The 24,608-nt window shown below is 41.9% G+C and overlaps 2 protein-coding genes across 7 annotated transcripts; one reads left to right on the forward strand and one right to left on the reverse strand.

Annotated features, from left to right (window-relative positions):
* Positions 1–11,271, forward strand: LOC113544631 (T-lymphocyte activation antigen CD80). 6 transcript variants are annotated; one of them, XM_026943545.3, is made up of 8 exons: positions 1–93; positions 2,069–2,255; positions 4,440–4,483; positions 4,666–4,998; positions 6,843–7,133; positions 7,249–7,371; positions 7,929–7,965; positions 8,099–11,271. In XM_026943545.3, the coding sequence occupies exons 2-8, from the start codon at positions 2,239–2,241 to the stop codon at positions 8,115–8,117; spliced, it is 864 nt and encodes a 287-aa protein (XP_026799346.1). In that variant the 5' UTR covers positions 1–93; positions 2,069–2,238; the 3' UTR covers positions 8,118–11,271. The 6 variants fall into 6 exon arrangements, with proteins under 6 accessions (XP_026799346.1, XP_026799343.1, XP_026799348.1 ...); XM_026943542.3 differs by having other exon boundaries at positions 8,104–11,271; XM_026943547.3 differs by having other exon boundaries at positions 8,210–11,271.
* Positions 11,272–11,436: 165 nt separating this feature from the next.
* fzd4 (frizzled class receptor 4) lies at positions 11,437–21,418 on the reverse strand. The gene is made up of 2 exons (XM_026943604.3): positions 20,908–21,418; positions 11,437–17,776 (listed from the first exon to the last, which is right to left on the reverse strand). The coding sequence occupies exons 1-2, from the start codon at positions 21,223–21,225 to the stop codon at positions 16,409–16,411; spliced, it is 1,686 nt and encodes a 561-aa protein (XP_026799405.2). The 5' UTR covers positions 21,226–21,418; the 3' UTR covers positions 11,437–16,408.
* Positions 21,419–24,608: the final 3,190 nt, after the last annotated feature.

A 24,608-nucleotide genomic window follows, 5' to 3' on the forward strand; every position in this document is an offset into this window, starting at 1 on the left:
CACACACAATCACACATGCTTTGTGTATCAGAGCTTCTCAGATTTTTGCCATTTCATCTCTGATACACGATTGAGGAAACATCACGCTCACAGGTAGGACCGATTTCTTTCACACACACTCACACACACACACACACACACACATACACAAAACATATATCACCCATAGGAATGTCATTTACTCTGCTTATTCTGAGTATGAAGCAGCTAACATTATTAGACTAACATTATTAGGGATTAGAGTTGAAGGTTAAGGGTTTAGGGACTAGGGTTGAAGGATTAGAGGTTAGGGATTAAGGTTGAAGGATAAGGGGTTAGGGATTAGGGTTGAAGGATAAGGGGTTAGGGATTAGGGTTGAAGGATAAGGGGTTAGGGATTAAGGTTGAAGGATAAGGGGTTAGGGATTGGAGTGGAAGGATAAGGGGTTAGGGATTAGGGTGGAAGGATAAGGGGTTAGGGATTAGGGTGGAAGGATAATGGGTTAGGGATTAGGGTTGAAGGATAAGGGGTTAGGGAATAGGGTTGAAGGATAAGGGGTTAGGGATTAAGGTTGAAGGATAAGGGGTTAGGGATTGGAGTGGAAGGATAAGGGGTTAGGGATTAGGGTTGAAGGATAAGGGGTTAGGGATTAAGGTTGAAGGATAAGGGGTTAGGGATTGGAGTGGAAGGATAAGGGGTTAGGGATTAGGGTTGAAGGATAAGGGGTTAGGGATTGGAGTGGAAGGTTAAGGGGTTAGGGATTAGGGTTGAAGGATAAGGGGTTAGGGATTAAGGTTGAAGGATAAGGGGTTAGGGATTGGAGTGGAAGGATAAGGGGTTAGGGATTAGGGTGGAAGGATAAGGGGTTAGGGATTAGGGTGGAAGGATAATGGGTTAGGGATTAGGGTGGAAGAATAAGGGGTTAGGGATTAGGGTTGAAGGATAATGGGTTAGGGATTAGGGTGGAAGAATAAGGGGTTAGGGATTAGGGTTGAAGGATAAGGGGTTAGGGATTAGGGTTGAAGGATAAGGGGTTAGGGATTAGGGTTGAAGGATAAGGGGTTAGGGATTAAGGTTGAAGGATTAGGGGTTAGGGATTAAGGTTGAAGGATAAAGGGTTAGGGATTAGGGTTGAAGGATAAGGGGTTAGGGATTAAGGTTGAAGGATAAGGGGTTAGGGAATAAGGTTGAAGGATAAGAGGTTAGGGATTAGGGTGGAAGGATAAGAGGTTAGGGATTAGGGTGGAAGGATAAGGGGTTAGGGATTAGGGTGGAAGGATAAGGGGTTAGGGTGGAAGGATAAGGGGTTAGGGATTAAGGTTGAAGGATAAGAGGTTAGGGATTAGGGTGGAAGGATAAGAGGTTAGGGATTAGGGTTGAAGGATAAGGGGTTAGGGATTAGGGTGGAAGGTTAAGGGGTTAGGGATTAAGGTTGAAGGATAAGAGGTTAGGGATTAAGGTTGAAGGATAAGGGGTTAGGGATTAGGGTGGAAGGATAAGGGGTTAGGGTGGAAGGATTAGGGGTTAGGGATTAGGTTGGAAGGATTAGGGGTTAGGGATTAAGGTTGAAGGATTAGGGATTAGGGTGGAAGGATAAGGGGTTAGGGATTAGGGTGGAAGGTTAAGGGGTTAGGGATTAAGGTTGAAGGATTAGAGGTTAGGGATTAAGGTTGAAGGATAAGAGGTTAGGGATTAGGGTGGAAGGATAAGGGGTTAGGGATTAGGGTGGAAGGATAAGGGGTTAGGGATTAGGGTGGAAGGTTAAGGGGTTAGGGATTAAGGTTGAAGGATAAGAGGTTAGGGATTAAGGTTGAAGGATAAGGGGTTAGGGATTAGGGTGGAAGGATAAGGGGTTAGGGTGGAAGGATTAGGGGTTAGGGATTAGGTTGGAAGGATTAGGGGTTAGGGATTAAGGTTGAAGGATTAGGGATTAGGGTGGAAGGATAAGGGGTTAGGGATTAAGGTTGAAGGATTAGGGGTTAGGGATTAGGGTGGAAGGTTTTTTTGGTTGGAGGATTAGGAATTAGAGTGTGTTTAAGGATTAGTAGTGTTATATATGAAATATATTTGTGTGTTTGTGTGTGTTAGTCTGTTGGCTCATGGAGCAAGTCATGATCCGTGAAAAAATGGCGCTGTATATCGGGGTTTCCCTATGACGCCATCGCCCCGCCCCTCCGTGACTGAAGACCGAAACTCGTGGTTCCCCTTTGCGTTGTGCGCGCGCGATACCGAGCGGCTCTCTCTCCTGTTCAGTGGAAATGCGGCGTGGCTATCTGTGAGTAAACTTCTACACACTTTCACACACTCACACTACACAAGCTTTTGTGTTTGTGTGGTTATTTAGGCTAAAGAAAGTCGTCTGAATCGATTTGTGTGTGTGGGTGTTTGCGTGTGCGTGCGTGTGGGTGTTTGCGTGTGTGTGCGTGTGTGTGTGTGTGTGTGTGTTTGGGAGTGTAAATCAGAACAAGGAAGAGAAAACCCATTCTGTCTCTGTGTCTAGGTTTCTGAAACTTGTTGGTCAGTAAAGGCATTTCAAAGGAAACAAAATATATGCACCAGTACACAAAAATGCGTGTGTGTGTGTGTGTGTGTGTGTGTGAGGGAGTTTGAGTGTATAAGTGTACTGTATCAAGAGTGTATTATGAGTCTTTTAATCAAAATCTCAATAACACAAAAACATGTACATAAACCTGGACCTAATGGAAAATTCAGAAATAATAATAATAATAATAATAATAATAATAATAAGGGTTATGTTTATACTAAATAGACAAGACATGACTGTACACGTTGAAATAATGCTCATCTGTACGGTGAGAAACTATGAGAAGCCTTGACTGAACTAAACCTCAGACCTCAGAGATTCTTGTCCACACTCCTGCAGAGACGTTTGTACACGTCAGTTTTTCATTACTTTAACTTTCTGTCCAAATCAGAACAATGTTTTGACCACCAATGACGCATGTTTATGAACATTTTCTTTTGCGAAATCATGTTTTCATGTTGCACTAGCAACCGGAGGTCTTACACAATGCTTTGGTGCAATGATTTTCACGTAGTATAAACATTTAATTCTAATGTACAAGACAAAATAGTGTTACAGTCTTTTTTCGTCATTTATCTTAACTGTCTTTGCTGGTGCGTAACACATCGGCGCATTTAATCATCTCAGGCGGTGTGTTTTATGCTCAACTAAAAATTCCTACACAATTTTTCAAAAGTTTCGCTGACTTTCTTCATAATCACGTCACAATCAGCCATAATTTACCAAGTGTGTTCATTTACGTTTAGTGATGTCCACAAAACTCCATAAAAAGGTGACGCTCACAGACAGCTCACTACGGCTAAACAGCGAAAGAGCGCCTCCTACAGGCAGCATGCACTAAATCTACCAATAATGCAGCTTAGCCATTGCAGCTACCATAGACGTACGCTAACTTTTCCTCATTTTATAGGGCGCCATTACTTATGTCCTAACAGAACACCTAGTCTTATTTGTCTTTATTTGTGGATTTGTTTTGAATTGATTTCTTTCAAGTCGTTAATAATAATAGATGAAATAAACAAACGACTTAAAATTAATCCGCAAATGAAATCACAGTAACCCGTCACTAATTATAAGATTTGATTGCGATTCACGTTAGTGAGTCTTCTTAAACGTAAATTTACGCATATACGAACATTTTTTCCGAACTAACTGGATTTTCACGATACTACAGTTATTGTGTGAAGAACTCCTCCTGTGAATAACTTACGAAAAAAAATGTTCGTATCCGGTTTCATAAACAAGACCGTTGTTCTCAAATGTTTGTGTATTAGTGCGGAGCAGAAAAGATCGTTTCATGCGAATGTGTTAGCTTGTGTTACTACGTGTTATTACCACGTGTGTAGTTCAGACTCAAAGCGTTTGAAACCCTATCGGAAATACTTTGAGTCCGAAGCGCACACACGGTAATAACACGAAGTAACATAAGCTACTAGATTCTTCGCAAGCTTTCTTTTCTGCATTGAGATTCTCTACGTACAGACGTTTTTATTTTATATGACTGTATTTTATATAATCTCTTGATAAAACCACACTTGCGTGTTCATTACAAAATGGCAACAGGTTAGCAACAGTGACTAGCAGATAGCATTTATAATAAGCTAGCTCGGGGAAGCGTACTAAAAAATCATCAGTATCTGTTTTAAATCTGTTCTTTTAGCTAGCCTGTTTGGTGTAGTACTAGTTTTATAATGCTAGTTTGTGGTTTGCCTGTTAACGATGATGCTAGGTTGTATAGTAGCCTGTTCACCATAATGCTGATTCATTGTTAGCTTGAGTACTTGAGTACTTGTTTACTCAAATCGAGCTCAAAGTGTTAGCTTGGGTATTGTAATGCTAGTAATAATAATAATAATAATAATAGGTAATTAGGTAATGATAATTTGCTTAATGCTAATTTTGTTAATATTTCAGATTCCTGTTTGTCGTCATCTCGGCGCTGCAGCTACTAAGCGCAGGTAAAACACACACACACACACACACACACGCACACACACGCACACACACACACACACACACACACACACACATGAGCTAGCATTGTAGTAAACACGCTAACTGTGAACTACCATCACGTGAAACAGTTAAACAGGTTATTCTGAAGTCATGTGTTACATCTGAGTGTTGCGTGTGTCTGCAGGTGACTCTCCTGTAGTGCACCATGTGCAAGGGTTTGTGGGTGGAAGTGCACATCTGTTCTGTGTGCTGGAGCGCACATACGACGTCTTAAAAAAAGTTAACGGGCTTTACTTCCAGAAGACAGCTAGAGATGGAACAGAGACCTTTATCAACGGGTTTTACACCAGAGAAGTCAAAGTGCTGCCTGAGTACAAGAATCGCACCATCATCAACAAGGAGGATCTCAGCATGGAGATGTCCGAGCTCTCTCTTGCCGATGAGGGAGAGTACACCTGTATCCCCTTTGTCAGTGGTGAGCCTCGGAATCAAACCAAGTTTCATCTCACAGTTACAGGTACACACACACACACACACACACACACACACAGAGTTATCTAATGCCTGATACTCGTAATGTGCATGATATAACACTTAAGTTCTTATAGAGACAGATCACCATGTATGGCAGCCCGGGAAAAACCTTCTCATGGCGAAATTAATATTTTCTTTTGCATATTGTGAGGTGTTAGTGTACACTCACTGGCCACTTTAATAGGAACACATGTACACATCCATCTGACATATCCACTCAGCCTCTCATGTGGCAGCAGTGCAATGCATAAAATCATGTAGATACAGGTCAAGAGTTAATGTTAATGTTCATATCAAACATCAGAATGAGGAAAGTGACCGTGGCATGGCTGTCGTTGCATGATGGGCTGGTTTGAGTTTTTCAGAAAGTGCTGATCTCCTGGGATTTTCATGCGCAGTTTACACAAATGGTACAAAAAAAAACAGACAACGGCTTGTTGATGAGAGAGCTCAGAGGACAATGGCCAGACTGGTTCAAGCTGACAGGAACTCAGACAACCACTCTTTACAACTGTGGTGAGCAGAAAAGCATCTCCGAAGGCACAACATGTCAAATCATGAGGTGGATGGACTACAACAGCAGAAGAACACATCGAGTTCCACTGCTACCAGCCGAAAAACAGGAATCTGTGGCTTCAGAGTGCACAGGTTCACTGAAACTAGATGGTTGAAGAGTGGAAAGAGACCAGGTGAACGTTCCAATCTTCAACTGTCCGGTTTTGGTGAACCTCTGCACACTGTAGCCTCAGATTCCTGTTCTCACAAGGATTGCCTGCATCTACAGTTTGTTTAATCTGTCTAGCACAGCTCTGAGAGCTGTTCCACCTGCTCATGCTAGGTGGCGCCCGGATCCTCATGACATTCATTTTCATTGCATTTATATCAAAGTGGAGAGGGTCCTCCTGTTTCACATTCATTTGCCTAAGACACACACACTCGAGAGTGAACGACTAGCTGAATGAAAAGTTTTGTGGACTAGCTAGCAAGCTAGAAAACCACTGATGGCGTTCTCAGCGAGGGAGAAACGTGGGAGAAAAGCCCCATGTGATTCTGGTGCCTGATCCTGACACATTTCTTCTGCTGCAACTCCTCAACCTCCAGAACCGCCTGATTCATCCTGATGTTGTACTTCTGCTTGGTGCTTTCTGCACTCATGACTCACCTCCTGCTGCTGGGGATGGTCCCATGTGGATACCCTAACGATTTCCACTTCCCAAAAACAGTTTAAATCTCACTCTTGCTTCAGTGGAATCTCACCTGGAATCTGTAGATTCGTACTAAAGAACTGCTGCTTTAATTATAAAGCCTGTCTCGTGCTCATCCCAGGACACAATCTGCTCATCCTGTAAACACTTTTAGTGCTGTTTAACTTTATTGAATACAGTTATAAAAGGGTGATGATTTATAATCTCACTCTCTGGTGTCAGAAAGTTAAAAAAAAAACATCTGGTGCTTCTCCGGGTTTCTTAACCAAACCACATCTGGGATCTAAGATTACATCTGGATTTCTATAAAGCCGTATTGTTACAGTGTGGATTGTTAAAAGCGCTATATGAATATGAAATGTGAGTTGAACTGAAGAGTACAAGCACAGAGAGAGTAAGGAACATGGTGATGACACCAAGCATCATCAGCCAGACGTGCAAAGGCGTGGTGTCCTGTACTGTGCTGTACCGAGCGAACTGACTGAAAGGGAACAACAAATGAATCTCGATATTTTTTTTTTTTTTTTTTTTTACGATCAAAACAGCTTCTCTGATACTCCTACAAGTTTTCTTAATCCTCCTTCCCAGTGAATTGTAACCGTCCTCTATGTTTGTCTCACAGCCAATTACAGCGTTCCCATCATAACCGTCCAGGGGTGTGGGAGTGGCCCGGCCTCCCACAACTGCGTGATCGAATGCTCCTCGTCAGGAGGATTCCCCCTCAGCAACGTAACCTGGAGCGCGGTTGGAAACGAGATGAGCAGCCTGCTGAGGGACGAAGGGGAACCTGTGTTTATGCAGGACAACCGCTCGCACCTTTGGAACGTGTCCCACACTGTTACGCTTAACTGCAGCCAGGAGCTTAAAATCACCTGCTCTGTGGGTGGAGTCATGTCACCTGCTGTCACTGTGTGTGAGTACTGTATACACACACACACACACACACACACACAGTCAGTCCAAGAAGTGTTTGAATACTAAATTATAAATCAATGTGTATGTGTGTGTGTGTGTGTGTGTGTGCACAGGTCTACCTGCTCGTACCCGAGATATGATCGTGCCAATAATTGCATGTGCTGTGCTGTTGCTGGTTTCCATTGCAATCAGTGTGATTGTGATCTGCACAAGGTGCAGAAGAACACAAACCTCAGGTAAACACACACACACACACCACACACACACACACACACACACACACACACACGCTGGAGCTATGAGATGGTATAACGTATAATGTATTCTTCCTAAACCTTTTTGCCGAATACTTGCTTCGAATTTTTTAATTTAAATTTCTTAGGGACTCTGTCATCAATATTTTGGTGATTTTTTTTGTAATGCTCTGTAAGAAATAAAAGACAACAGGAAACTTTTATTAACCTTGTATTTCGTGGGACGTTTCACAACATTAATACACCTTATAACTGGATAAAAAAGTATGATGTCGTTCTTTAATCAATAGAATTTGCTCTAAAGATTGAATTGGCAAATTGCTCTGTTATAAGAGGACTCAAATATCAACATTGTGGTGTGATGAAGCGTAGGGTAAAGAGTTACTACTCCAGAGTTGATTATTTTCCTATAACAGCACATCCCAAAGCTTTTGATTCCTCGTATACTTATTAGCGTTGTTATGGTTACAGTTTGATCAGAATTTTATTGACACATTTTCATTCTTCTGTCTGTTTTTCTCTCTCCGTTTGCTTCACAGCAGAGCACTCAACAGATGCTGAGCTTGTGTATTTAAAGTGAGTTTGTGTTCTTTTCCCACACACACACACACACACACACACACACACACACTGTGCTGTGATCTCACATAGGACAAAATGCTGAACAGTGCTGTGTGTGGCTGTGTGTGTTTCGTTTTTCTCCAATTAGCTCAGGTCAGGCTGGATGAACACGGCGCTTTCTGAAAACTTGAACTGAAGATCCATGTGTGTGTGTGTGTGTGTGCGTGCGTGTGTGTGTGTGTGTGTGTCTGGTGGACAGATGAAGGAGCAGACGGACTAAGAGTTTACACACACTCGCCAGCTAATGGACAAGTGCAGTTAGAAGTCAAACTGCAGCTCTGACGTGTCTGATCCGCTGGAAGAGACAGCTGCAGCACACGCTAATACAAGTTATGGGAAAAAAAAAACATTTCTTTATATTTTGTTTTAAAATTTGTTTTTCTTACTGTAGGAATGTTTATGAAATGTGTTATTTCATATCGAATACAGTGACATTTTCAGAACACTGACAAACCATCTTATCTTTCAGGTTTCAGGCTGTAACAGATACATGAGCTTAACATTAATTTAACATTACTATAGATTAGCATAACACTCATCCAGCCTAGCATTCATCTTAGATAGTTTAGCATTCACTGACTCTGCATTCGAAATGCCGTTTTCTACACGGAGGGATAATAATTTAAGTTCGTGTTAACCTATTGGCTTGCTAGCTAGCTACTACTGAAACACAGCGTAAACAGTTTAACCTTTTTCACAGTTACTGGAACTGGAAATCAGTTAAGCACTGACATATTAGTGTAACCATTCCAAGGGAAGAAAATGGCTGCCATTACTTAAAAAAAAAAAAAAAAAAAAAAGGAAAAAAAAAAAAAAAAGAAGAAGTATTAAGCTTTCTTAACGTTAAAGGGATGGTTTGAAGTCCAAAGGTAATGCATTCCTGTTATAATGTGATTACTTAGGAAGCGTTTCAAATTGTGTGCCTTTACTTTGTACAGTAGTGGTGAGATGTAGTGCACTATTTAAAAACGTACAATACCTCTGAGTATAAAGTGTGGAATATCGGGGACACACACACACACACACACACACACACACATCTATGCCTACGGCTGCTCGATTCCCGAGTCGACTCCAATTCCGATTCCAAGTCATGGGAATCGATGGGGGTTGATTCCATGAGACGATTCCTCGCAAAGAATTTTCTCAAATCCAAAAACTAATGCCGCATCCCAATTCACCTACTATCCGTCCTAAAGAGTGTCCGAGATTAGAATTAGAGCGTAACAAATCGTAGGATGTTGAAATAATCATGAAATAATGTTGAAATAATCATGAAAAAACATCCTGAAGGTATCCGGATCGTCGACTGTTTCCGGTAGATTTCCGAAATGTCGATTTGCGGAGACACTTTTCCGGCTAATATTAGCCACAATTCCTTGCGCGAGTGAAGGAGAAGGAGGAGTTTTGTGACGGTTTGCGTCGTCGAATTCACGGACGGATTTTCGAGAGGCGTAAATGAAATGTGGAAAAATAAATCTAGGGAATGTTAAATGAAATATAAATGATATAGTATAAATTAGGAATAATGAACGAAGAAAAGCTGAAATGCAACGAGGAGGATGTTGTTTACGGCGACGGTGTTAAGTGTTGCGTAACTAGGCAACAACGTTCTCTTGCGTTACATGACGTGTCAAAAGGATGTACATTTTCCTCACAAAATGAGATGCAACATAAAACGTAGAGAAAAAAGATCTGGCAAAATAAGTAGCGCGATATTAATCACGTGCACGATGCGGCTTCAAACCGCCGTTACGTGTTTCATTTCACAGGAAAAATTCCTCCACGTTGAATCCAACATTCGAAATAATTGGCGATAAATTTCAGCGCTCACTAAAAAGTTATCGCAGATCAACTCCTGAGATTAGCTAGCTACTACAAGTTTAAAGCGACTACGTTTTTGTCTAGTCTGTTGTTTAATTAGAATATTTGTGGTAGCGAAACTGACAGATGAATTAGCTAGCAAGCCAATTTAGAGAGCGAAAGCTAGCCAAATGAGAGTAGCTAACAAGCTAGCTAAACCATAACCGATTAACTTCTGACAGCTGCTTCGGCTGGATGATGTGGTTTGATAGTTTGCTTATTTTTGTTACAAATTGTACATTTTACTTTGTTCTTGTCCAGTCAAAAAACTGTCACTGGGTTTTGTGTGTGTGTGTGTGTGTGTGTGTGTGTGTGTGTGTGTGTGTGTGTGGAAACTACATCACTGCATGTAATAAATCCAAAGCTTTGGAGTTAACTGTCAGTTCCCCGGATGCCTGGAGTCAGAGCCTGTTTCCCGGATCGACTCCCAGCCCTTAGGCGAACCGCATCCGAAACTCAGGGAGCATTCTAGAACGTTAACCTGGTAGTGTTCTAGAACGCCAAACTATAAGTATTCTACTGTTAAACAGTGAATCATTCTAGAACACTAAACCAAGCAGTGTTCTAGAATCCTGCCTGGTTTACCTTTCTAGTGCGTTCTAGAACACTCATCGGTTTAACATCGCAGCACATTTCTTGGTTTTTAGTGTTCTGGAACGCCTCCTAGCTTAGCATTCTAGAACGCTAAAACCAAGTAGTGTTCTATGGTGCTAATCCAGCGAGTGTTCTAGAATGCTGATATGTTCTACTTTCAGCCTGTAGGTATGGCTAATGCTAGCATTTTTCTAACGCTAGTTCTCATGAAAATGTGTAAACACGTGTTCAGTCACTTTAAGAAAAGTTCTCGGGTGTATTTTTTTTTTTTTTAATGTCACATACGACACAGACGAGTGCTAGAACCTTCTAGAAGTGTGTGTCTGTATGTGTGTGTGTGTGTGTGTGTGTGTGTGTGTGTGTGAGGGAGAGGTTTGGGAATCTTTAGTATGTTCTACATCATCCATTTACTTTAATAATCTCTCACCAAGTCCTCTATATTATAAAACTCTTTCCTAAAGGAAAAGTTCTGTCAGTTTCGTTTTATAAATGAAATCTGCTCATTGTATTTATATACAGATGTGCAATAAAATTGTTCTTTTTTTTAAAAAAACATCTGTGTGTTTGACCTTCTTACACACACACACACACACACACACACACACACACACACACACACACGAATCAAATATCAGAAACCCAGAGTTTTAATTTCATCTTCGTCCCATACAAAATTGTTTAAATAACAAACGTTTTACATTTTGTTGATGCTTTTTTTTTTTTTTTTACAAAGATAAATTAGCATTTTTTTTTACAATATTACAACACAATTAAAAGCTACAAAAAAAAAAAAAAAAAAAAAAACACACACTAATCCAGAAATACTTCAAAGCCTTCTGAAAAAAAAAAAAAAAAAAAAAAGTGTGTGTTTCTGAGGCACTTTAGTAAGTAAAGTTTGTAAAATGACAAACATTCATACATTCACTTCAGCGATTGTCTTGCAGTTTACATTGTGTGTGTGTGTGTGTGTGTGTGTGTGTGTGTGTGTGTGTGTGTGTGTGTGTGCTTGCCCAAGAGGACATTTGTTATATCATCATTGTAAAAGTTCACTCTTAATGTTTAAGACCAGGAAGGTTGTAGAATGTCCACACCCTCTTTCACTACATAGTGCACTATTTAGGGAGCTTGTTGTTGTTTCTAGTCGTGTCTAGAAGCACAGTGAAGAACAGAACAGTGTCTTAACAAAACAATAAAGCCAAGAGCACGTGTTGAATATTTCGGGAATATTCGAGATTACGGCACCGTTTCAGACACCAGACGGCGTTCGGGAATGCGAAGCCTGAAATGTTCGGGGTTTGTAATCCAGTCTCTGCTTTGCTGCACCTGGTTTATAATAAACCTTTTCCAAAAAAATGTTAAAAAAATATCGGAGGAGTCATGTTCCAGGGCGAGGTGACGTGTAAACGTCTTTCCGTTTATTCATCCTAGGCTGAGAAGATCTGCGTTTTAATCACAGCTTTAGATAAAACTTAAGAAACCATGTGGTCAGGACAGTTGAAAAACAACCAGCTACTAAATCCCGGAAACTTTTAAGAGAATCTTAGGTATTATTTTGGGGGCAGTTTTATTGTTTTTCCGTCGCTAGCTAGCAAAACTCGCTATCGAACTACCTGATTAGCGGTTAATTCATTTTGAAATAGCTGTAGTTCGTCCTGTTTGTGTTGCGCATGATGATTAATCAATAACCATGGTTTAGTGTATCCACGATGTAAATAACATTAATTTTTGCGTCTCATATTGAGCTATTTGGACAAAAAACTTATTTACACGGAGTAAAATCATTTCCCATAATCCTGTTCATCCATGATGCCAAGACTAAACTTTGGAGATGTGTCTGGAATTGTTGGAAAACTCAGCAACGAAGGATTCCAAGCTGCATAAAAGATCTAAACTCTTCATGGAAGAATTCATTCCTAGCTATCAGAGTTAACTGATGAAGTAGCAAACCGATATTATTTATCTCATTTCAGTAAATTTCCATCATGTTACAAAATGATAAATGATAAAATGTGAGCAGGTGAAAAAGTAAAACCTTTGTTTACCGAGAGGATCCTTTTGCTAACGTTAGCGAACCGCATTTGTAGTAAATTCCGAGCTCGTGGCGAGAAAGACGAGTGTTTTTCTTTGTTCGGTGTCAAACGTAGACAACAGCAAGCCGCTATTCAGAACTACACGCTAGCAGTCAATGAGCTACACACACACACACACACACACACACACACACACACACACACCTGAGGTTAGCTTTAGAGTCTGTCAGATTAGCTTGGTTTATTTCTAGCCATTGCAGGTTGTTTATTAAATACTCTACTAGCACTAATACCTTTTGATTCCAATGAAGTTCTCCTTTTTTTTTTGTTTTTTGTTTTTATACCACTTCTCATTAATTGCGTTTGATTCTATTCGGATTTCTTTCACCACATTGTTTTTGTTCTAGCGGACGTAAAGGTTATCTGTGAAAGCTACTTCCAGAAGCAAAAACCCGGAAGTGTGAAAAGCACCTGAGGTGTTCAGGGTTGATAAATCTAGCTGTGTTACTGGTGTGTCAAGAAAAAATGAGGAACCACACACACACACACACACACACACACACACACACACACACACACACACACACACACACACACACACAGGATGGAGCTGCAGTACATGAACACGCAGATAGGACATTAGATATACAGTACTGTGCAAAAGTCTTGGCACCCCCACCCCCTTTTTTGTTTGTTTTCTAGTACAAACTTTGTTACAGATGTTTATTTTCTGACTTCTACATTATTGATTCAGTACAAAAACATTTTAGATTCCAAACATTAGTTTTCCGGCACAAAATGAAATGTTACAGAAAAATGTTTGTATGTCAGTAAAGAAAGCAGCAGATTCCATAAGAGACACTTTTCAGATAAAAACATAATGAAGGCTGCTGGGTTTCGCTGCAGAAATAAGAAGCGAGTCGACAGTCAAAGTCTCCAGAAGAACTGTGGCTGCTTCTGCAAGATGCTCAGTAACACTTCCAGCTCATTTCCTTATAAAACTGCACACACTGCACCTCAGATACTGTTTTTTTTAAAAAAAAAGCGAAGGATCGTCACACCAAATACTGACGTTGTTTCATTTATTACTGTTTACTGCTCTTTATAGGATTTTTTTAAAATGTAGAAACATTTAATTTCATTATTTTTGAAGGCGTCTTTGCTCTACAGCATTTCTTTGCACGTGCCTAAGACTTTTGCACAGAACTGTATGATAAGCATCATCAACAACCCACCTTAATTTCCTCTGATAAACCTAGTGTGAGCTTTGTAAAACCGAATACTGTATTAGATTTATAATTTAAGGTTCTCTAAATCGGTAGAATCTTCTGGGTCTAATCATTGAAATTTTTGCGGTATATTTTAGTAAAGTGGCCTTTTTTTTTTTTTTTTTTTTTTTTTTAAATTTACATTTACATTTGCATAACTAGAAAAAAATAGATTTCTAATCGGAAACACACAGATTTCCAGTAATCTGATTTCACAGTTTTGTTTTGTTTTTTTCACTATCAGGTCACCATCAACACACTGCATCTGATTTTTTTTTTTTTTTTTTTTTTTTTTTTAAACAAAGATGAGTATAAGGCTTCCTTGGTCTATTACTCACTTGAAAATGCGTATTAATTTCTATAAGACGCAGTTATCTGAAGTTTTCCCAGCTCCCTGTCACCAGGTTAAACTCATCACCTAACTTATGAGTCGTGAACTTCAAAGATATTTATTAATGTTTTTTGATCCGTCCTAATTTTACCCTGTTGCTAATATCTGGACCTCTGGCAGGGTTTTCCCCACCATAGAAAGGCTTAGATAGAGGCCTAAGTATTTTTGCAGAGCACCTTAAACCAAATGAGGCATTTAGGTGACTAAATATCAGAATGAAAGTTAAAACAACGGTGAGAGTTTTATGCTCTGACCAAAAAAGAAACAGAGAAGTGGCATGATCTGGGACGGGAAGGTAAGCTGGCAACAGGAATGAGCAATCAGTGTTTGTTAGATTGGCCTGGGGCAGAAACTCATCACAAAGCTAATCAAACAGCTGATTGGACATTTCTTTGCTAATCAAACAGCTGATTGGACATTTCTTTGCTAATCAAACAGCTGATTGGACATTTCTTTGCTAATCAAACAGCTGATTGGACATTTCTCTGTACCTTCACCTCAGGATGGAACCATCAACTCGGATAAGCAAGTTGCAAGCCATCACTATGGTAAGCATCAACAAAGAATAAATCAGGTATAAACTTTTTTTTAGGGATTTTTGTGCACGCGATATCAATATCGCACTATTGATAGCATATCAAAAGATACAACTAATGTTATAATATAATATAACTTAAGAAATTGCTAACCTAGCTAACTCACGTAGATACTGAATTAAGTTACGTTAGGCAGCGTAGCTAGTTAGATGACGTTAGATAACGATACCTCGACTGGACTAACGTTAATATCTAACGTGGCTTGGTAGCTAAACAAAGTTACGCTTTGTTCACACGTAACGTTTTTTTTTTTTCTGATGAAAACCGCTGGCCAAAGTGTTTTTTCATATAAAAAAAAAAAAAAGTTTCAAAATGCAGTTCAGAGCGTCCCAAATGAAGCTCAGGGCATTTTTTTTGAAAACGCGGTCTACTCCATTGGATTATTATGTAAAACAGGTGCTGACCGCTTCAAAAAAAAAAAAAAAAAAAGATGTTATCCTTAACACAAACAGCCTTAAATGCTTGCGGGTTGAGTGGCATTTCCCACAACTGCCCCTGACAGAAATAGTTTTCTCCCCCGTTCCTTTAGTGTAGTGTAAGAACCAGTCGAAATCAGTGATGCAAGTCCTCGTCTACCTCATCTCATCAGTCATATTGTGCAAGGTGCCTTGACTGCCTACAAAATTTGCATATTTCATTTTTGTAAAATTATTTGTAGCATATTTTGCCATTTATATATATATATATAAATATAAATGCAGCTCCACATATACGTTTATTAAATCTCCAACATGGTACTTGGTGAAATGAATAGACTTTTGACTATAAGTACGATAAGTGTTGCCAGGTTTTCTTCACAAATACGGCGTAATGGTCGCAAACAACATAAAATTTTTTTAAATAACTTAAAATTTCCTTCGAATAATTTCAAACCCCCAACCAGCACCGCGGCCCCGGAGCCCAGGCAGCACCTAAGCCCTCTGAAAGCCGAGGGAAAACCCTGCTCTGGTTATGTCGCTACCCAGGAAACAAGAAAAGGGCCTGTAATGGAGGACATCCAGTGCACACACAAAATCCCATAATGCACTGCATACAAATGATGTACTCCACATGTCCACAAGGGACTGATGATGTTCGAGGGGTTTTCTGTGAACTATGTAGTGAATAGAGTGTGGCGCTGAGGATACATCCACATTGGAGTGAGCTGCAGTGAAACAAAACCACTACTGAACATCACTCGATCTGTTTTTTGCTACATAGTGCTAATGACGGAAGAGATGGTGAGTGGCCATTTTGCATACAGCAAGAATCCGAACGCAGAGGACACATGGCTGTGGTCTTGATCCGAGGTAAATGGTGCTGTTTACTGAGAAGAGGAAAAACTCCATTTCCCAGGTGTCTTTGCTGCATTATAGATGAAAACTACCACAACGTGAAGAGTAGCAGGAGGTCTGAGAAACAAGGCACTTCAGTCGGCTCACTGTGCATTCACCAAAATTGGAGAAGCGGCCCTGCTACTTCCTGCCACGTCACAGCTTCCTGTCCTGACACAACTTCCTATTGTATCTTACTGCATGTTTTCCACTGCGCCATGTTGTCCAGTGTAAAAAAAAAACAATCTGGTGATATTTGTCGAGAGAGAACAATGATGTGCTACAGTGACAGCAAGTGTCCACCAGATGTCGCTCTGTCCATGTCACACGGTTCCTCACTGCCTCACACCACAGTCTCATTCCCTTTACCACCGCCGTTTTTGCTGGTGTGGGTCCGTCGCGTGTTGCTCTGTGGGCAGAGCAGGCGTAGACAGCGACGTTTCCAGGTCTGCAGTGTCTTGGCAGACCACACCCACATGCCACAAGTTACGCCCACCAGCAAGGACATGAAGATCCTGAGCATCTCAGCAGCGGCGTACGAGTCACTCGGCGCTCGCTGGAAGTCAGACCAATTTGAGACGCGGTAGAAGTAGCACGCCACAACGCAGGAGGCCGGGACGGTGTAGAGTACGGAGAAGACGCCGATCTTTACCATAAGCCGCTCCAGCTTGTCCGTCTTGGCGCCGTCCTTCTGCAAGTTGGACCGGATCTTAAACAGCGAGACAAGTCCGGCGGCAATGAACAGCGTCCCAACAGCCAAATAAGTAAACAGTGGTGCCACCACGAAACCAGTGAGCGCCTCCAGGTTCTGGTTGCCGACGTAGCACAGGCCGGTGAGGTCATCCGCATCGACCAGGCGCATGACGAGCACCACGATGGTTTTGATCGCTGGGATGGCCCACGCTGCCACGTGGAAGTAGGAGCTGTGCATCTCAATGGCCTCGTGTCCCCACTTAAGTCCTGCTGCTAGGAACCACGTTAGTGTGAGGATCACCCACCATACGGAGCTTGCCATACCGAAAAAGTAAGCTAACAAGAAGACCACAGCGCAGCCCGAGTTCTTTAATCCATCCCGAGCCAGGACGGGGACGGCAGCCTCATCCGAATCACATGACACGCGCTCACGTCCAGCTGCTAGCAACACCAGAAAGGCGGCGCTGTATGCGTTGTAGCACACACTCAGAAATGCAATGGGACGCTCCGGGTAGGAGAACCGTCCCGAGTCCAGCAGGAATGTCAACACTGTGAAGGAGGTGGAGACGAAGCAAAGCCCCGCCCACAGAGCCATCCAGGCATCAGCAAATGTCTTGGCAGAGCGGCTGTATAATCCAGAGTCGTAGCCACACTGCAGCACGCAGGAACCGCTGCGCTTTGACCACACGTAGCGGTCTGGGGGAGTGGGGTCATCTCCAGGGTCATGGTCAAGAGGGATGCACTCAGCGTCAAGGCCGTGGCGTGGCCGCAGCGTGCGCACCGATGGAAAGCGAGCGTCGTCCTCGTCCTCCTCACTCGGACCCTCCATGCACATGTGGGCGTGATCATTTGTGGGCGGGAACAAGCTGCAGTTCAGCAGGTCAGGCCACGAGAAGCCGAACTCCTGCAGTACGGGCAAACACTTCCTCTGCACGGACAGACACATGCTGCCACACGGACCAATCAGCTCCGGAACCTTCTCCGTACACATTGGGGCGTAGACTGAACACAGGAAGAACTAACAGAGAAACACAGATAGAGAAAGAGAGAGACAAGATTAATGCCAGTAAATAGTGATATTAACAACATTGTATTATTTTTGGCACACATGACTCTACATTCGTACGCACACACAAACGAGTACACAACGAAGAAAGAACTAAACACATGAAGGACTAATCTTTGAGGTGAGTGAAAGCAGGACATTTGGTACCTCAGTGTCCCTCAGAAAGACATTCTGAAACAAATTTTCTTTCACAATATCTTTTGGTGGGAAACTGGTAGAAAGTATTTTGTTTGTTACTTTATCGAAGAAAAATGTACTTTTGTCTGGGAATTTCTCTCTCTCTGTCTCTCTCCCTCTCTCTCTCCCTCTCTCTCTCTCTCTGTGTCCAGTAATGTTAAGTGGACGCATGTGTGTGTGTGTGTGTGTGTGTGTGTGTGTACGTGTTCAGTGCACTTTTGTACCATGCTGACTTGACTGCTTTTTTGATATTTTGTAAATTTTGAAATTGTAAATTTGGATATTACTCTCTTTAAAAATCTATACTTTAGCACAAGCAGTTCTGGTAAAGGTGGGACCAGGAACTTCTCCAGATGTATTCCCACAAGAGAAATTGTAGGTTCTGGGGTGAGTTCCAGGAACCTCTTTAGTTAACCTGCTTGAGATTCATGACATTTTTCTGCAGTTACTTGGGGCTTTCCGTTCTGAACACTGCTGATTAGTCAAACACAAGCGTAACAATTGATGGCCCTCTTACCAGACGTTTTTAAGAAAAAGAAATGGGATTGCTAAAGTGTAATTCCGAGCAAAGGGGAACAGATCCACCACGCTTACCCAACGCTTACCCAAGTGTCAGGCCAAAACTGTCTGGAGGCAGAAACAGCGAAAGACATCTTGTGTAAACAGACCTGGGTTTTCTGTCCTAACGTCTACACAATTTGCTTCAGGTTCTTTAATACGAGGTCATTGTTTCTGCTCTGTAGCGCAGAAACACAAACCAGGAACTCTTTCAGGAACTGTAGTGCTCTCATTCAGGAAACTTCTGAAACTCTTCAGAAAGTTCCGCCGTTTTGGTGAGAACACGTCCATAGCGCAACAAGTTTGTGTAAAATTTAATGAGGAACAGTATCATATCAAATTACTGGCATATTCTTCTAGCTTATTCAGACGGGATTAGTTCTGGAGGTGATGATTACTGGTGTGTTTTTAGTTCCTGTCCCTGATATTTAACACTGATGTCCCTGATATTTACAGACTCCGTGTTCCTGAGTCTTTCACTTACTACATCATGACTGACATCATGAAACTGACACGTGGAGACGTCCAGCTACAGTAACGTTTATTATCAGATGTGTCCTGAAAACGTGTTATCCACTCACATGACCTTAGTGTAATATACTCGGAGTAAGATATGATGGGACTGGTGCTATGAGCAGCGTGGCCCTGAGCTGAAATCACATTTACACTGCTGGTGTAAACTCTAACACACACTTCTAACAGTGTATACTGCACACACTACAAGCTGCATGCATGTGTACATAAGGAATGGAAAAACTAGAACAGGAGAGATATACGGAACAATGTGTCTTGCATTAACACACTCCTACTGCTGACAGAAATGAAACACACCTGAACGCTACAACAGAAATACAAGTGTGTGTGTGTGTGTGTGTGTGTGTGTGTGTATGGTAGTCGGTGCATATGTTTGGGTCTGCTGTGTGTGTGTGTCTGTGCGCTTGTGTGTATTGGTGGTGGTAGTTGGTGTGTGTGTGTGTTAGTGGTAGTCAGTGCATATGTCTGGGTCTGCTGTGTGTGTGTGTGTGTGTGTGTTAGTAGTTGGTGTGTGTGTGTGTGTGTGTTAGTGGTAGTCGATGCATATGTTTGGGTCTGCTGTGTGTGTGTGTGTGTGTGTTAGTAGTAGTTGGTGTGTGTGTGTGTGTGTTAGTGGTAGTCGATGCATATGTTTGGGTCTGCTGTGTGTGTGTGTGTGTGTGTGTGTGTGTGTGTGTGTGTGTTAGTGGTAGTCGATGCATATGTTTGGGTCTGCTGTGTGTGTGTGTGTGTGTGTGTGTGTGTGTGTGTGTCCATCTTTACAGACACTCTGAACAGATCTAAACATAAACATGGGCTACCTCTCAAACTGTACAGTGAAACACAAGATGGAAAATGATCTCTCTCTCTCTCTCTCTCTCTCACACACACACACACACACACACACAGACACACACAATATTTCTGAGGACCTTCTGCTGACATAATTATTTATAATAATCATGAAAACAGAATTATTTGCAGCTAGTTAATGCTATGCTACACCTGAACTTAACCCTCAGTAACCAAATGGAAACCTTTAGACCCCTTCAGCAGTCTTAAAGAAAAGCTGCAGTTTTTGTTTTAAAAAAAAAAAAGGTTTTCCATGCGAGGACAAGCTCAAATATCAGATATTCCTATCCTAGCGAGGACATTTGGTCCCCACAAAAACATAAACACACACATACAGTGAACTTAAACATGCACACTGACTCACACACACACCAAAACATACACATACACACACCAAAACATATACACACACCAAAGTATATACGAACACACACACACACACACCAACTACCACCACCAACACACACACACACACACACACATACACACACCAAAACATATACGCACGCACACGCACACACCAACTACCACCACAAACACACACACACACACACACACACACCAAAACATATACACACACCAAAGTATATACGAACACACACACACACACACCAACTACCACCACCAACACACACACACACACACACACATACACACACCAAAACATATACGCACGCACACGCACACACCAACTACCACCACAAACACACACACACACACACACACACCAAAACATATACGCACACACACACACACACACCAACTACCACCACAAACACACACACACACACACACACACACATACCAAAACATATACGCACACGCGCGCGCACACACACACACACAGCAGGTTTACCTAAACATAAACAATCTCAGCAGCTCAGCAAACCCACACACACGCACACACACGAGAGAGACAGAGAGTGTGCATGTGCATGTGTGTGTGTGTGTGCGTGTGTGTGTGCGTGTGTGTGTGTGTGTACCCGCAGCTGTTTGGCGCAGCCGTACTGGATGAGCGGGGTGAAAGTGGACAGCTGTAACTCGGCGTCCGCCTGCAGCACGTTGCCAACCAGGTTCGGCATGCGCGTGACGTTGTAGCCCAGGTCACGGCACATGGACATGCGGATCGGTTCGCACGCGGACTCCGACTCCTCCTCCTCCTCCGCGCCGCCTGTACCGAACGCGCGCGCCACTCCTGCCCCGCCGCTCAACAACAGCAGCAGCAGCAGCAGCAGGCGAGCGGGCAGCGCCAGACCCGAGCGCGAGCTCCAAGCCATAGTGCCGCGCGCGCACTCTTCCATCCCAGGAAAAACAGAAAAAAGAAAGACTCCAAGACAAGCAGAGAATTAATACCAGCGACGATGAGAATTATCCCGAGTGTGGCTTGCGCTCTGTGATGGAAAAGAACATCCCGGGATCCCGTCTCCTCTATGCACGTGGCGCTGAAACCCCCGGGTCGCGAGCTTCACCGGACTGGAGCGCTCGGACAGGCGCGCGGACTTCTGGAGCAGGAGGAGGAGTTTACAGCTGGAGTACAAAAAACGGGATCAACCAATCAGAGAGCAGACAGACAGCCCGTGGGCGGAGACACTGTCTGTGCGCGCTCATTATTATTATTATTATTATTATTATTATTATTATTACACACTCAGAAATGAAGGTGTTTTTCCTTGTGGCTGATGTGGAACCATTAAGGGTACACGTTTTATCCCTTTAGTTTTAATTATAAATAATTTAAGGTAGATTATTGCACCTTAGGGACTACTGATGTAGCTTTAAAGCGATAATCTAAAAGCTTATTAAACGTACAAAGCTACTAGGTCCCCTTGACCTGCCTGGTCCGTCCCGGTGCCGTACTCCTGGTTGGAGATCTCCTCACCCGGAAACCTCTCGCTGATGCTGAGGGTGACCTCCAACACGGCCTGCCTGAAGATCCACTTCATCACCATGAACATGGCTTTGGACTGCATTTGATACGAACAGATCTGCACTCAAGTCTCCATCAGTGACCAGATGATAAACTTCAACAAAATAGACTTTGTGTTAAACTAGAATCAGTTTCCTGGTTACACAACTGCACTATTTAAGCACACAGTTATAGAAGGGAATTATTATTGCACTATCCGGTGACGCCCAGATGAGGATGAGTTCCCTTTTGAGTCTGGTTCCTCTCAAAGTTTCTTCCTCATGATGTCTCATGGGGGTTTTTCCTCACCAGAGTCACCTCTGGCCTTCTCACTAGGGACAAATTTATGAATTTAAAAATGTATATCCTGAATTTTTATACTTCTGTAAAGCTGCTTTGTGACAATGTCCATTGTTAAAAGCGCTATACAAAGAAAACTGAATTGAATTGAATTGAATTGAATGGTGCCACCTCAGTGACCTCAGAAAAGTTATTTCTGAGAGTGTGTTATTAGCAAATATCCTCCTTTTAGAGTTGTGTTGCGGATTTTTGGTTTTATATAACTTGCATAGCTTTTTTAAAAATATCACAACTTCTCTCTGACATGTCAGAATGACAGCAAGTATGAGATGGCGCTGGATAATTGAAGGTCATTACGACTTCTAAGGTATAAAAACTTTTATTCTAACAGAAGAAAGTGACGTGTAGCAGCAGTAGTGAGAGAGACAACGCTGACTTGTCTCTGTACAAATCACTGCCATGGCAGAACTACATACACTCCATTTTTATACAAACTGTTTTTAATTTTATTAGAAATGCTTGTTGTAGGAAGGCGTGGCTGTGCAAGTTGCACTTAATCATCAGTAGGTCACGTGACCATGACATATGACATATATATATAAAACCTGGGTTTATTTCTACTGTTTATTTTAATGAATGTAAAATACAGCGTAATATTTCCAGATACGTGTGCATGTGATCAATCAACATACTGACTAAATAACTTTAAACAGCTACCCGCTGTGGGTGACATCATCCTAACATATACACATACTGTATAAACACAGATAGAGTGAGAGAGAGAGAGACAGAGAGAGAAAGAGAGAGAAAGGGAGAGAGAGAGAGAAGGAGTGTGCAGGCATGCTGCAAGTTTTTACTTTTTATCTTTTGTTTCCATTTGTTTACATCACAGCAGCATCAGAGGAGATAACAGAGAGACAGAAAGAGAGAGAGATACACACACACACACACACACACACACACACCACAAAGCACCACCCTTCCCGTGACCCCTGGGTTCGAGAGGTCAGGGGTAATTAGCAGGTTCGGGCTCACACAGCCAGAGGCAGGACACACACACACACACACACACACAACATGTCTGCAATGTAACCATGGATACACTGCACAGTTTATTTGATTATACTGTTTGCCCATAAAACTGTGTGTGTATGTGTGTGTGTGTGTGTGTGTGTAAGGACTTTGCACTCCTAGGCATTTCAGTCTCATTCTAAACCCTGTTAAATCCAGGCACAGAGTGTTACTTGCATGAATACACACACAAACACACACACACTGTATTAGCATGCTTGGCGTGAGAATTTTGAGATATGGTTTTGTGTGTGTGTGTGTGTGTGTGTGTGTGTGTGTGCGCATGTGTTTTCTCTGCCACATTCTTCTGTCTCCTGTCCCTCTGCGTGTGTGTTTGTCCAAAATCAACACGATTATGGAAGCATACCCGATTGCACCATCCTGAATCCCTCCACACCACATCCCAATCCTGTGTTAAACACTTCCTGTAAATGTCCTCTAGGGAAGAGAACTCCCTAATAACACCGCCCATTTAAGTCATCCAAACTATCTGAATCATTTCAAACCATTTCAACGTTTTCCAATTGCCCCAGTTAACTACTCTTTTTTCATTGTTCATTGTTGTTCAGAAATGGGAATGGATATTAGGAGGTAATACAAAGGGAAGTTAAGAGAAAAGGAAAATTGTGACTTATAAAAGAAAAAAATGCAAAGAGTGACAAATGTTTCCAGCAAGACAGAATCACAATCCAAAGCTCAAAATCAAAAACAGGCTAGGGTCAAACACAATAATCCAGAGTACTTCCAGAACCAGGGTGCAAATCCAAAGAGTTTTCAGGTAAACAAGGCAAAGATCAAACATGATATGAGAAACTCTGAATAATGGCTCAGAACTTCTCAAAGACAGGATATGAGTGTGACAAATGAGAATGAGTCTCTAATATTCAGGGGAGACTCAAATCTGGTAGTATGATGCTGATGTGTCTCTGGTGAATTCATGCAAAGTGAAGAAAAAAAATGTACGCCTTCTCAAAAGTGTGTCTTTTGTTTGCTTGGAAAGCTCATAAAAAGCTACTTTAACCACAATCTTACAGTTACAGGCCTGAGTGGTAACCTATTGGTTCTGTGCTACTGTAGTGAACTTCAAATATTCATGCCACATTTTGGACTGAAATTGCAGAACAGCAACAACAGCAACAATAACAAGTTTATTTATTCTTTTATATTCTCAAAACAGAGGTTAGTATGGTCAGTGTTATAGATTTAACCGAATACTGTGTCTGTATATTAACTGAAATAAAACCAGTGCTAAACTAATTTAAAAGTAGAGAAGGAGTAGTTTACAATGTTCACAGTGTGAGCAGATATGGCTTTTTCCAGTTGTAGGTGAAGAATTACAAGTTGCAATTTCACCTTGAATGCAGCATAACTCTCCACCACCACCCCCACACCCCAGAGAGGGAAGCT

This window comes from Pangasianodon hypophthalmus, chromosome 14, assembly GCF_027358585.1.
Source record: "Pangasianodon hypophthalmus isolate fPanHyp1 chromosome 14, fPanHyp1.pri, whole genome shotgun sequence".
Taxonomy (NCBI): Eukaryota; Metazoa; Chordata; class Actinopteri; order Siluriformes; family Pangasiidae; genus Pangasianodon; species Pangasianodon hypophthalmus.